The 13,836-nt window shown below is 36.6% G+C and overlaps 2 protein-coding genes across 2 annotated transcripts; both read right to left on the bottom strand.

The window, feature by feature from the left end:
- Positions 1-3,283: 3,283 nt before the first annotated feature.
- On the bottom strand, positions 3,284-4,638 carry LOC116195828 (glutathione S-transferase U7-like). Its single transcript, XM_031525214.1, has 2 exons — positions 4,250-4,638; positions 3,284-3,801 (listed from the first exon to the last, which is right to left on the bottom strand). Exons 1-2 carry the CDS (start codon positions 4,571-4,573, stop codon positions 3,439-3,441), a joined length of 687 nt encoding a protein of 228 aa, XP_031381074.1. The 5' UTR covers positions 4,574-4,638; the 3' UTR covers positions 3,284-3,438.
- A 5,827-nt stretch (positions 4,639-10,465) lies between these two features.
- On the bottom strand, positions 10,466-12,947 carry LOC116195833 (transcription factor MYB4-like). The gene is made up of 3 exons (XM_031525246.1): positions 12,590-12,947; positions 11,948-12,077; positions 10,466-11,493 (listed from the first exon to the last, which is right to left on the bottom strand). Exons 1-3 carry the CDS (start codon positions 12,720-12,722, stop codon positions 10,932-10,934), a joined length of 825 nt encoding a protein of 274 aa, XP_031381106.1. The 5' UTR covers positions 12,723-12,947; the 3' UTR covers positions 10,466-10,931.
- Between the last annotated feature and the right edge of the window lie 889 nt (positions 12,948-13,836).

The raw sequence follows: 13,836 nt of genomic DNA, 5'->3' as shown, positions 1-13,836 counted from the left end.
AAAGAAATAAAGAGCAGGGGCGAAAATGAAAGGGTTAGAAAGTTCTGATCCGCGTCAGAAATTCTGACGGGTGTCAGATCGGTCTGATGCCGATCTGATCGGTCTGACGCGATCTGACCGGTTTGCCCCTTTGAGAGATTTTTTTTCAAATTAAATAAAAAAATGCCATCCTTTTGTTATGGTGAACCAAAATGAAGTGCTGACACACGCCTTCACACTCAACCAAATCGAGTCGCACGCAGCCTCGCGGGGGCATTTTTAGACCAAATAGGCATTTTTGAACATGAAAAATTTCATTTCTACTATAAATGGTTACCTTATTGTTTTAATATATTAGTGCCTAATCAAATAAGGTACTAATATTCGGGATTTAATGATGGACATATAAAACGTCACGTGCCCGAATAACTTGATACGTTAGTAGTTAACACGTGTCATCCACATATGAATTTGGTACCGGCCATAAATGTCGGGGTTATCCAATTAAATTGATGATTAATGATATCTGAAATAAATATAATAATTTCAGGTATTTATCACATGCAGATAATCTGTCACCAGCAGATTCTAGAATGTTGTAAAAGTATCCGTTACAAGATAATTATCTAATTAAAAAAAGGATAATTATTTCTGACTAGCCAATTAGAGGAAAGTACACCGATTCGCAGTTCGAGAAACTGAGTACAGAGAGAGAAGAGGTACGAAGGCCCGGAGAAGCTCTACTACGACAAAGACTCTCGGCTCCCTCTCGATGCTCTGCCGACCCAAAGACTCAGAGAACTTCAGCTAGGACTCATCGGAGTATCGGAATCAAGTCTCGAAGGCCCCGGTGGTTTTGCTAGCACCTTGACGAGATCAAGCTGCTCAAGCCCTGGATCGAGACCTTGCTGAACGTGAAAGAGAATAAGAGGAATAAACTTGTATTTAAATTTTACAAGCAATCTAATTAGTGATTATATACCCATAATATTAATATAAAACCTTTTGTCGCATTTTATTTCTTGTTAATCTCGAAATTTGTTGCATACGCTCCGTATGTATTTAGACATGTCTAAGAGTGAATGAAAGATAACTTTGTTCTGCCCAATATTCATATGTTTCTCTCAAGCTTCAAGTCATGAAATATGTATTATCGAGAGAAAGGATATGTAGTACAGTGGCTAACACTCTCACCTAGTAATTTAGAGATTTTAGGTTCGATTTTTATCAATGGGACTACCCGTGCCTTTTTATTTAGATTTCCTTTCCATTTCCTTATACTAAGTCATGAGCCTCTATTGTAATCGAAAAAAATATGTATTATTGATGATGGAGTCCTATAATTAGCAAGTTGTGCAAGTGTTTGTATTTCTCTATGTTTATATTAAATTTTTTAACGTTGAATCATCCTCGATGTGGTTTCGCTGTACCTCATAATTCAATGGTGGTCTATGTTGCTTTTGACGGAAGCAACTCTGAACGGCATATCCATCGTGCAACTTATTAGCCGATTTCCTTCGACGTTTTTGCACTAACACTCTCACTTCTTCATCCTCGCTATTTGTTAAAAGTACGAGATGTATTGCTTTTGTCATCTCTTTAAATATGTCTAGCTATTAAAAATTATATTTCATTATATTTGACTTATAAAATTTTCCTGCCATAATTCAGTAATGACTCTTTCAAATACTTGTTTATGAGTTCATGAAACGGGTCCGGGGTGGGGGTGGAACATGGGCAATTGGAATTGCAGTTTCTGATGGGAGATGCCTGCGCTCTTTTTGAACCTCGACTGTTTGTCGTAGGCAGCCAACCATGAGAATTGTCTTACCTATTGCGGACCCTATCACTTCCAAACAAGTTGATTTCATAAAAAAAATTACTATATTTTCGTTGCAAGAGGACACGAATTTAATATAAGAAAATAGAAATCATAATAATTAATAAAGGGACAAGCGATATTCTCACAATGAATATCAAATCTGAGATCTTTTGATAAGCAAGACAAAGGCGTACTACACTGAGTTATAACCTTTTAATATTACTACTTATTTTAATATATACTATTTTTTTATAGATATATAATACTTTTTTTTGGGTGAAATAGATGTATAATATTTAATTTTAACAATTTATATTTACATGAAACACACATATATATATATATATATATATATATATATATATATATAGTTCTTATGGTGGCTATGTTGCATATAAACATATTAAAAGAAAAAAGATAAAACACGAAATTCCATGCATATCATGGGGAAAAAGTTAGTTGAAATATATGTATCTCTTACTTTCCAAATAAAGAGGTGTTAAATTAATGTGTGTTTGTTTCAATTTAATTTTAAGTATTGAAAATTAAGTGTTGAATTTTTAAGTGTTTAGTGAAATAAAATGCTTATTCAATCAAGTTGATTTTGTTTGGTGAATTAAGTGCTAAAAAATTTTACATTATTACATCCTAATTACATAATGGCCACAATATTTTCCTTCTTTCAACTTTTACCCCCAATTAACTTTTTTTTTTGAAATTAAAAAAAAAAGAATAGACGAGATTTGTAGAAGGAGAAGGGGAAGGGGGCGGTAGCCCCCTAATCCCGGCCACCACCGTCACAGACGAGGTCTCTGGCGACTTCATGGGTAGTCGACAACCTCGTCTAGGGTGGTGGTGGCCGGGATCGTGGCCACCACTACCCCCGACCATCTCTTTGTTTTCGATTGAACCGAGAGATAGGGAGATTGGGGGTGATGGTGGCCCCAATCCCAGCCACCACCGCCCCAGACGAGGTTGCCAGCTACCCGTGAAGTCGCTAGTGACTTCGTTTATGGCGGTGGTGGCAGGGATTGGGGCCACCATCTGGGTCGCCGGTGGCTCTTGCGATCCCAGGGGTACGCGACAACCCCGATGGTGGCGGTAGTGGCCGTGATTAAGCCACCACTGTCCCCTACTGCTAGATTCTCTCTCTCCTAGTTTCTCTCAAAAGATACAATGGATTGATTTGAAAATGTCTAATAAGTTCAGGGGCAGTTTTGCAAATATAATAAAAACTACCTCAATTAAGATCGTTCAGTAGAAAAATAAGTATAAATTTTTTAGTTGTCTTTTCAGTGCAATTTTGTACTTAACTTAATCAATTAAGTCAACTTCAATTTCATTTACCAAACAAGCTGAATTGAATTAAATTAAATGCTGAAAAATTAATGTCAACACTTAATTTTGGTTAAAAAACACATCATTAGTTTTGACTCAATCAAAGTCTTAAGGACCACAATTTATCAACCGCACACCATAAGGCAAACGCCAAGCTCCAAAGACAAACTATGATAAATTTCAAACTGCATCCACAGTGAAATGTCACGCAACAATTGCAGAGCGCATCTGCACAAGTACGTTTATTACTTATCAGTGAGAAACTATACGAGCCCATGACGGGAAGGCAAAAAAGAAGACTAAACGCGAGCCCTAGAGGCCATGATCCGCCCTTTCTTTTGGTGGAAATAGTCCAACATCTTGTCCTTAGGAGGCAAGTTGTCCCTAATCAAGGGGTGACCCAAGAAATTCGTGGCCCATGAAGTGGTCGAAGGAAACCTCAAAGGGTCCAAAATTTTAGTGGATCCCACTTCATCCCAAACGGGCAGCCAGTGGGAGACCCAACCCACGGCTAAGTCCAAGTACCCGATGTCGTCCCCGCCGAAGAATTGCTTGCCCTTGAGTAGCTCTTCGATCCTCTCTACGGCATCGATGGCTATCTTCGTGGCCTTCTCCTTCTCCTCTCCTTCGGAGCACATTGCAATCCATGCGTTCTCCAAAATCTGTTCATTGCAGTAACTCCAAATCAATTTAAACTACACTTTCTTTAGCATACAAAAATATATCGACTAGTACATATGTGAGTCATTCATTGGTGATGCTGTATGGTTCGATTTGGTTCAGGACAACAATGTAATCTCAATTTGTTGATAAAAGCAATGGAAAAATGTCGAAGCAACTAAATTTATTCACTAGTTTCTAGGGGAGAACGGGGGAAATGTTTCTTCTGGGTATTAGATTGACTGGAGTGATTAGTTTTGGTTTAACAATATAATAATGTCTAATGTTAAGTTGTACTTTTGCTCTTGATATGCTTTGACGTAAGACTTCCAAATTTAGTTGTCCAGATTGCAAGATAGTCTACCAAGGTTCGAACAATATTATTATTAATAGTACGCAACATGTGAGCTCAAAAGAACAAAAAAAAAGGAAAAAAAAAAAAGAATCTACCTTCTCTTCAACAAAACAGGCCCAGAACCGGGCAATGGCCCGATCATAAGGATCATGAGGCAGCAACGGATGATGCTTCCACGTCTCGTCGATGTACTCTAACAACACAAACGACTCGCATATTACTTTCCCATCATGGACCATCACAGGGACTGTCTTGTGGACAGGGTTGAGCTCGAGAAGGAGGGGGCTCTTGTTCAGGATGTCCTCCTCGATGTAGTCGTAGCTTACGCCCTTCAGCTTCAGGGCCCACTCGACCCGTCGGACGAATGGGCTCACCCACAGTCCCAAGAGCTTCACCTTAGTCTCCTCCTCTCTTGCCATTTCAATATATCTCGGTAGTTATGTTCTCACTAACCCCCCATGTTTACATATGTAAGTGTGGCAAGGGTAGCCTTGTCATTTACTTTCAACATTAGAACTTCGGGACAATTATTTATATTTTCCCCCGGCTTGCTGCCCAAGGAGCCGACTATTTTGAAAAGTGTAAATGGTGCGCTTTAATATTCCTTGATAGCTACATTAGACCTCGATGACCATATTATTACGATATACTAATAGTCTGTCTCGAACTGTATTATAATTTGTCGAAGACACTTCAAAGAGTAACGTAATAGTAGGATTCTTCCCACTTAAGTTTGGTCGACGGACAATACATCATGCGACTATGTTTCCTTTGTTTTTTAATTACTTGCTAATGTGATATGTTCATTAAACTCCTACAAACACGGTGGTCTAGTGGTTATGTGTCAAGCGCTATTTGAATATCACGAGTTTGAACTTCACTGAGGACGTAAAACTCGCCACTATGTGGGTGTATTATGGGATGGCGGTGGCCGGTCCATAATGCTTGATCCAGTGGGCCTTGGACTTAATTCCCTAGTGTGTTGGTGAGGCTGCGGTGATCAAGTTAGGCTAAAGTCTCAGTGAGCTATGGCGAAATGAACATTCCATAGCGGTTAGGTTCCCTTACTTGGGGCAGTCACAGCGGGATAATAACCCGACTTAGCATTTATACTTATCTATAAAAAAAAGCTCCAGCCAACACATCCTGATGTGACAAGTTTTTCGTGAATCATGGACAAATATCATTGTAATGGGTTCTAATTGTCATATAATTCATCAATCATTTTAAATCAATCAGTGAACTATTATATAATATATATATATATATATAATAGCAAAATGTGAGAGTTCCATTAACAAATTCTTAGATCTTGAAATTTTATGGACACTTTTATTATCTTAAACTAAGACAAATAATGACATTTCATGTTTCTATTCAAAATCAAGCATAACCATTAGTATGGTGCATTTGATTTTAGAGTTAAATAATTTGAGTTTTGATTTTAATTGGGTTATAATGATTATGTTGTTGAATTATAAGAAATAGTCTGAAAAAGTAATGAATAATTAAAAGAAACTAATGATTGTGTTGTTGAATTGTGGAAAAAGTAATTGATAATTTAGAGAATTTAATATTAAAAATTGAATTGAATTGTTAAAAAAATTAAAGAAAAATGGAAAAGTAATAATTATGTTGTTGATTTTTATTATATAATGAGTAGAGGTAAAGTTAGAGTTAAATTTGGTTGCAATACTCGAGGGGAAACTAAAGTCTGCACGATTGATGAATAAACGCCAAAGTTGGAAAATAAAGAATTTTCTAACATATATAATTGATGGCAAAGTTCGAGAAAGGTTCTAATGTTCTTGGGGAGAATTTTCCAAATCGGCTCCTTGTGAAGCGAAAAGTCGAACCTATGTACAATTTTACCCTTTCCAGATTCAGTGAACTGCTAGAAGATTGGATTGGAGCAGTTGTCTTCTTAACAAAAACGTAAAGTATGGTGTAGAGATGATATATAGTCCAATTGTCATGTTATAGTCTGACTAAAACACGCTAAGGTCTCCATTTTTATCAGTTTGGGAATATGAATCTCCTCGAGGCTGAGCTGAAGGCAGTTGTCTTCTTAACAAAAACTAAAGTATCGTGTAGAAATGATATATAGTCCGATTGTCGTGTTATAGTCCGACTAAAACACGCTAAGGTCTCCATTTTTATCAGTTTGGGAATATGAATCTCCTCGAGGCTGAGCTGAAGGCAGTTGTCTTCTTAACAAAAACTAAAGTATCGTGTAGAAATGATATATAGTCCGATTGTCGTGTTATAGTCCGACTAAAACATGCTAAGGTCTCCATTTTTTATCAGTTTGGGAATATGAATCTCCTCGAGGCTGAGCTGAAGGTCCGCGACTCACGGCCAAGCCCCTTCCATTGTTAACATCCTGCAGCTGGGCTTGGTGAATAAGGTTATGACTGGAATCAAGTTAGTCTGCAACAGGGAAGAGACTATATGGTCACGCACCCTCCATCCCTCCTTATATGGGCCGGGCCGTTAAAATGTGAATTGGGCTAATAATACATTAATTAATGGGCTAGAGCTTCTCTCAATAGGTCCTTTTCCCGGCCTAAATAGCGAGGAGCGGAAATTATCGTTCCAATTTTATCAGATGTTTCCAAAGAGAGACCACCAAGGACTCGATTGTGGACTATTATCACCAATTTTAACAATAGGGTGACGCATTGTTACAAGGTCGCGGTCAGTATATATTATTTGAATCTGCAATGACATGGGCTCACCGCCGGTTCTTAAGGAGGGTGACTCGGTCCATGCAGCAGTCATTGCCCACGTCTAATTAAATACCATACTCGTTCACTTTTTACTATATAATATTTTACCAAGATTCACTACAAACACCTCGTGACTAAAGTTAAGTCACGTACAAATGAAATTAGTTTAGATGAATTAGCTAATGATACCTGTAATTTCACTAAAAAAGTATTTTTTTAATAGGTTTATTTCCCCTTTCTATCCACTCTTTCGTAATAACTGTAAAAAATAAAATAAATTTTGTGGTTACCTTTGGTTGAACCAATAATATGAAGAATTTACACTCTGTTTGATATCATCTCATAAGAAGGCTATGAAGAGGTAGGGTGGTGTGGGTTATGAAAAGGATATAAATAGGTAGGTTATGGAAGGATTTTCCTTTCTTTTTTTTTTGGGGATTAGGTCAATTAAAGAGTAGGGTGGAATGGCATGAAAAATGTCGAAAAAGAGTTTATAATATTACTTTAATAGTTTATTATCGTAATTCTCGATAATTCATCAATTTGGTGAAATTAAAAAGTAGAGGTTACCAAGGTTTGTGGTAGGACTTCTTATTTCTCCGTAGCCCTCCTCCACTTAAAAATTTCTGAAAGCCAAATCTGAATTATCAACACCTCTTTTATAATACCCTATAACCTTTAATCCGAAAGAAAGCTAGGCTAGACACGAAAAAGAGAAAAGAAAAACGAATTACTTAGATCAGAAAAGGATTTCTTTATTAGTAAATAAGAGGATTTTTTTTCCCTTCAGAAAATACCATTACATTTGATCAACATCTATGTTGAAATTAAACCAACGAAATTTGCTGAAGCACATGTATTACTTAAGGTGGTATGTAGGTGCCTTGGTAAACTAACCTCAATTTCCTTATGATTATTAAATATTAAAAGAAATATATATTTTTTCCAAATGTGTTCCATATTTACGGTGGATATCGTCTAAGATTCATAAAAAAATAAGTTAAAATAAATATTTAGAAACTAGAAGTTAATCAATTCCAAATATGCACTAATTTTAAATGCTAGGTCTAGGTATTCCAATAAATTATCTTACACTAATTTGTTCCAGTAATGCATAATAACTGTATTGACGCTTTGAACTCGTAAGGTCATATGTATTATAGATGAAATAAGATAAAACCATATAAACAAAACAACAAATTAGATCAGTTTTCTACCTAAAAATGCCTCATTACAATGAAAAGGCATTGGAATGTTATATAATTAGCAGAAGATTATATTAGCGAAAATTAATGTGATTTTCTCAACATTAGCGTCATATTTCCAACCCCCCTTCTTTGACTATGAAAATTTGTGATCTTTACTGCTACATATATTTTCTTTATTTCCCAAGGTGACAATAGTTTCAATTCGTCATCTTTAATAACCTGGATTGACTCTTCAATTTCCGAAGAAGCGCAAAATCGATAGTCATATGCCCTTTTTTTTTTGATATATTATGGTACTCATATGTTCATACATAACATGTCATATCTTGCACATATTTTTATAGTACTCAGAATCAGAACACCTCGTATATATAAATTAAATCCCTGAAATTAATAATTTGCTAAATGTTGTCTAGCTTTAGTATGTCATAAGCTCAATAATTTTTATTTCTCCTATGCTGTCCTTTCGCTCCTCGTTGTCATAACTTTTGTACACTTGTTGTCAGCACTGCGGCTTCAATATCTTATATTAGATATTAGATATGTTAGATGTGCTAAATTTGATTTTATTAATTTTATTACAATTGTCCCTTCATTAATAATCATTTGTATTGAGGAACTCATGAATATCTTTTTTGATGATTTTTTTTAATGAATGGAACTCGTGAATATTATTGAACACCTAATGGGTCTTAGAATCATTATAGCAATAAATTGTCAATGGCATCTAACTCTAGTTTAAACTTGCAGTGTTATCTTCCCAAACTAGACCAAAGAAATTAATTAATAATGACGCATATGCATCATGAAATTTGAAAAAGGAAAAATGTAATAATATATCTTTTTGACTCGTATTGCATAATGCCATATCATTATGGAATACGGCTGAAATCTTTTAGGGCATCTTTCACTAAACTATATACGGCAAAGGTGTTTACACCATTTTTTCTTGTCAAAAAGACGCGGGCAAGAATGTGATTGACAAATATACATATATATATATATATATATACATAGCTATATATACAGTCCAACAATACATGCTCTCACTTAGAAGCAAAAAAATTCTAAATTCAATACTCACTGGTGGTATCTATTAAACTCTTTGTTTTATTATTATTATTACAGTACATGACAATGAACTTGATACAATGAAATGAAAATCTTTATATCTAATAAAGGGGCAAGAATAGTCCCATCAAAATATCAGACCTGAAAGCTCTTATATACAAGTTAAAAGCGTATATTACTGATCTACACTCTCTTTAAACTCCTTTATTTTGCTCTTGAATTGTTACTCATTTTTATACTTCCATATCAACAATGGACCAATTCAATGGAGTCCAATTCAAAATGACCTACTATTGCAAAAGAGTCCAAATTTTCTCACCTTTTGAAATTCAGACCATCCACTCCCTTTTTACTGCTCCACGCCTCCTCAAATAGCCTCTAATCGCAGGCTTCCGACGGTCGCACCCACATGCTGTCAAAAGCTTGAGGTCAGAGAGGACTGAGGAGGACAACAAGAGAGGGGAAGAGGAAGGAGAAGATAGAGGTTAGACGGAGTCATTGGAGGCAAATTTCGAAAGATTAGAAAATGTGGGCTTAACTTCTAGCAACTTCCAACTTTTGCATCCCAATTTACCCAATAGTTTATATCTAGGTAATAATGTGTACTTACATGCTTTATTTATTTTTTCTTAAAAAAAAACTATAGATAAATACCCCAATGTCCAGTGTGGTACGTAGGAATGAATGCAAATCCATCCTTTTATTTCATTTTCTTATATGGAAACACTTGTGTGAGTTAGAAAGAACATTTTATTTTGAGGGAAATTTCTTTACAATATAATATAATAGTTATTCCTTCAAAAAATTTAGGAATACTCATTCCATCATTTATACTAAGTTTTACATATATCATATATTATTTTTTCGTTTTATATATCTAAACAAATAATATATAGAATGATATCATGAAAAATAAGTTCGTCTAGTTAAATTTAATCTTTCATATTCTCTAATTCATCTAAGAAATATTAATTTTCTTTTAATATAATTACATTCACTAGACAAAAATACATTCATTTCCTTATCATTTCATTCCAGCGTATCAAACGGGCTCAAGTCCCTAACAGGAGGAATTAACCTCCATAACCTCCTCTCCTGCAAGACAATAGCTCCTCCTCTTTCTTTCCCCCGTGAGCACCCTTAGCCGGAGCTCTCTCTTTCGTTCTCGTACCCCTCCTTGCAACACCGACCCTTGAGGACCAATCGTCATCAGGGTCAATGAACATGAATACCCATTCAATAATTAGAAAAAGCCATCCGATAAACAATATAGTAAACAATAGCGCTAATAAGGATTGGAGAAGGTATCAATCGAACGGACCTGCTGTGGCCCTTTTGTATATATGGAGGAGAATGAATCTGTTCAAAATGAATTTTAGACATGACTAAAACCCATAATAAAAGAAAACCCTAAAGGTAACTTTGTGAGACTAGAAAAGTACACTGTTCCTAAGTCAACATCCTTTGTTCTCATGTGTCAACATATTATCATCAAAAAGACTTTTGCTTGCCTTTGCCTTTTTTGAATAGTTGGCCGGGAGACATTTTCCCCCCCAGTTCCTTATTACTCTTTTTTGTGTACTAATATGTCAAAAGAATGATTCCCAATCTCCTAACAGCCAAACGGTACTCGCCACGATCCCAAGCAGCGACTGGTTGACGAGTCAACGTGAGTTTAATCTGATCATGCACCATGGGAACTTGTTGCTACTGACCAAGGAAGTCTTGTGACGTCCGCCAGTCGTCGGCGATCAGTAAGTAATAAGAGTCTAAAAATCAGGTAGTTCTTGCACGCCGCCTGCTCCTATGAAGAGATCGTACCAGAACTCCATGCCGTCATCCATGTTCAGAACGTGATTATCGTTCCATAGTAGTTCTCCATTGCTCATGTCAGCTGATTCGATAAAGGGGAACTGTATATGCACGGTACTGTTGGTAAGAGTCGAGAAATCTGATGACTCGCCTGAAGGACTGTTCGACATAGGGTCAGTCCAGAAGCTATCGTCGATCATCGGGAGCGATTCCATGGAGAAGTCTGCCTGCTCGCTCTTGACCTCCAAGTTATTGTTATTTTCTCTGGCCACCGTTGAAGTTTCTGTGACTGAAGAGATCTCGCTTGATGACGGCTGGGGCGACATTGGCCTGCTTGCGGGAGTCTGAGATTCTTGAAGGGTGGAGGTGGAGCTTGAGGGTTGGGATTTCCTTCCGGTGTCGGACTCGTGCTTTGGGGAGGCCCCGCTGTGCTTCAGCCTCTTCTTCAGATGAGTATGCCACACATTTTTTATCTCATTGTCTGTGCGACCGGGCAGCTTTGCTGCGATAGCTGACCACCTGAATTTACAAAGTATAAAAAGAACGTATCATCAGATTATTCGTATTATTAATTTGTTTCCGATTTTGAATTGATGACAATATCAAGAAAATGATTCCTGCGAAAATATAATAACTAAGATATTCCTGAACGACAGGATTGGAGAAATCAGCAGTTTTATATCGTGTTTAGCAGAGATCAGCAGGAAGAGAGTTTGTTTTGAAGTATATCGATGCTGAGGGGCTCAGAGCATAAGAATATTTTCTAACTCCTCTAACGTACTTTTTCAGATCGGTAGATATCACATGACAAGAGAAACTTTTAATGTGATAACGGTTTTATCCCAATCTCGATTGGAATGGGATTATTCACAATTTAGACTTACAGGTACTATTTATTATAATCTCACAACTTTTACTTATCCGGGAAAATTACACTGGAATAATAGCTAGAGCGTGGCCCGGGGATAAGTACCTATTGCCAAGCATTTCATGCAAATGAATGATGGTGTCTTCTTCTTCCTGGGTGAAGTTCCCTCTTTTGATATCAGGTCGAAGATAGTTTATCCATCGAAGCCTGCAACTCTTCCCGCATCTTAATAGCCCTGGTAAATTCACAAATGGAAGCACCAAATGAGACAACTGAAATTGATAATTAATAAATATAGATAAATATTGTTGATATGTATGTCGTAGTCACACATTGGGCCATGCAGACAAAGCCAGGACCACTTGTATATAGTTTATGAAATATGATTCAATGGACCTACTGATTGATTGATCCCTCTTGTGTTCATATATTGAAAAGAAGAAGATTTGACCCCTAAAGATGCTGTATGCATATATTTGCCTTGCCACTAATTCAACCATTCACACACTAAAAGCTACTACTAATGAGTTTTATTACTTTTCCATAATCCCACTTTCAAAGAGGCCAGAGCGATCATCGCCTCAGTGTCCTAGATCATTAGTCCAGTTCATTCATGGCACGAACAAAAATCTCCCGTGTGTCCGGGATCAATGTCGTTGGGTATAGAAGATGGATACAGAAACCTAGGATGGGGAGGCTATATAAGATCTTGTACACAACGGAATCAGAAGGCCTGTTAATAATTACCGGCAAGTTTGGGGAGGGCGCGCCAGTTCCCGTGGCCGTGCTGCTGGATGTACGACATGAGGACCTGGTCTTCCTCGGGTGTCCAAGGCCCCTTTTTCAACCCCATCTTCTCACAACAAGGAGCCCTCACCATCTTCACCTCCTTTAATATATCTTCTTTTCTCCCCCTCTTCTTTTATAGTATGAGAATCACTTTGAACACTCACACTTTTTGTCTTACAAAGCTCTGGCAATTGTTCAATAGTTATGCTCTCTATCTTTATCTCTTTTGCTAATTGATATGGAGAGAGATAGAAAGAGAGAGAACTCAATTGGGGATTGGAGGAGGAGACTGGCTATTTATCGTGGAGATATTCCACCATGTGTGTGGAGAAACCAAAGGCCCAAAGACAAAGCTTTCTCTAATATTCAAATATGTTGGCTGCTTCCAAGAAGGAGCATGCACTCTCTCTCTGTCTTCTCTCTCTCTAGGTCAGATTGGACTAATTATGCAAGATGCTTATTAGTGTGTGGAGTTTGCAGATTTTCACGAGTTGTCTTTTAGCAATTTTTTCTAATAAAAAAACAAGAAATAGTTAAAAAAGTTGGTAGGGGGTGCTGTGGAACCCGACAAACATGTATTTCATTTCCTCTCATGATTGCGAAAAAGAAATAGTCTATTACCAAAAGCAAGACATTGCAAAAGGAAATGACTCATTACCAAAAGCAAGAATAGTAAAGTGAAATTATCGTTCAACCTTTCATTATATTAAATTCATGGTTAAAAAAAATGAAATTATGAAATGAATTTCATTCTACTATGGTCCTTCTTCTATATCATCTCCGAAATTCCAAATTGGTTGCATAATTGGGATTTTTTTTCGGTTACCAAGGAGGCTTGTGGTCATAGTAAAATGATATAGAAATCCTATAAATAGGCACTGGTAGTCTTACAACAAGCATCGAATATATGTGAAAATTGTTAGTTACCAAACGGGAGCATATGCCACTACACTACATCCTGTTTAAATAATAGAGAGATTTTAGGCATATCCGTAAGGCTTGTTCAATTCAACAGTACTTTAATCTATCAAGAGAGGATGTATCACAGTGACGTATGCTTTCGTCTGTTGACTTAGAGGTCACAAGTTTGATACGTAGTGGGGTTACTCGTGTCCCTTTATTAGTTATTTATAATTTTTTATTCATTATATTATATCTTGGGTCTCTTGTAAAAAAAAATGTAGTACTTTAATCTTTCACTTTTA

This window comes from Punica granatum, chromosome 1 (assembly GCF_007655135.1).
Source record: "Punica granatum isolate Tunisia-2019 chromosome 1, ASM765513v2, whole genome shotgun sequence".
Classification (NCBI taxonomy): domain Eukaryota; kingdom Viridiplantae; phylum Streptophyta; class Magnoliopsida; order Myrtales; family Lythraceae; genus Punica; species Punica granatum.
This window is presented reverse-complemented; position numbering and strand designations above follow the sequence as displayed.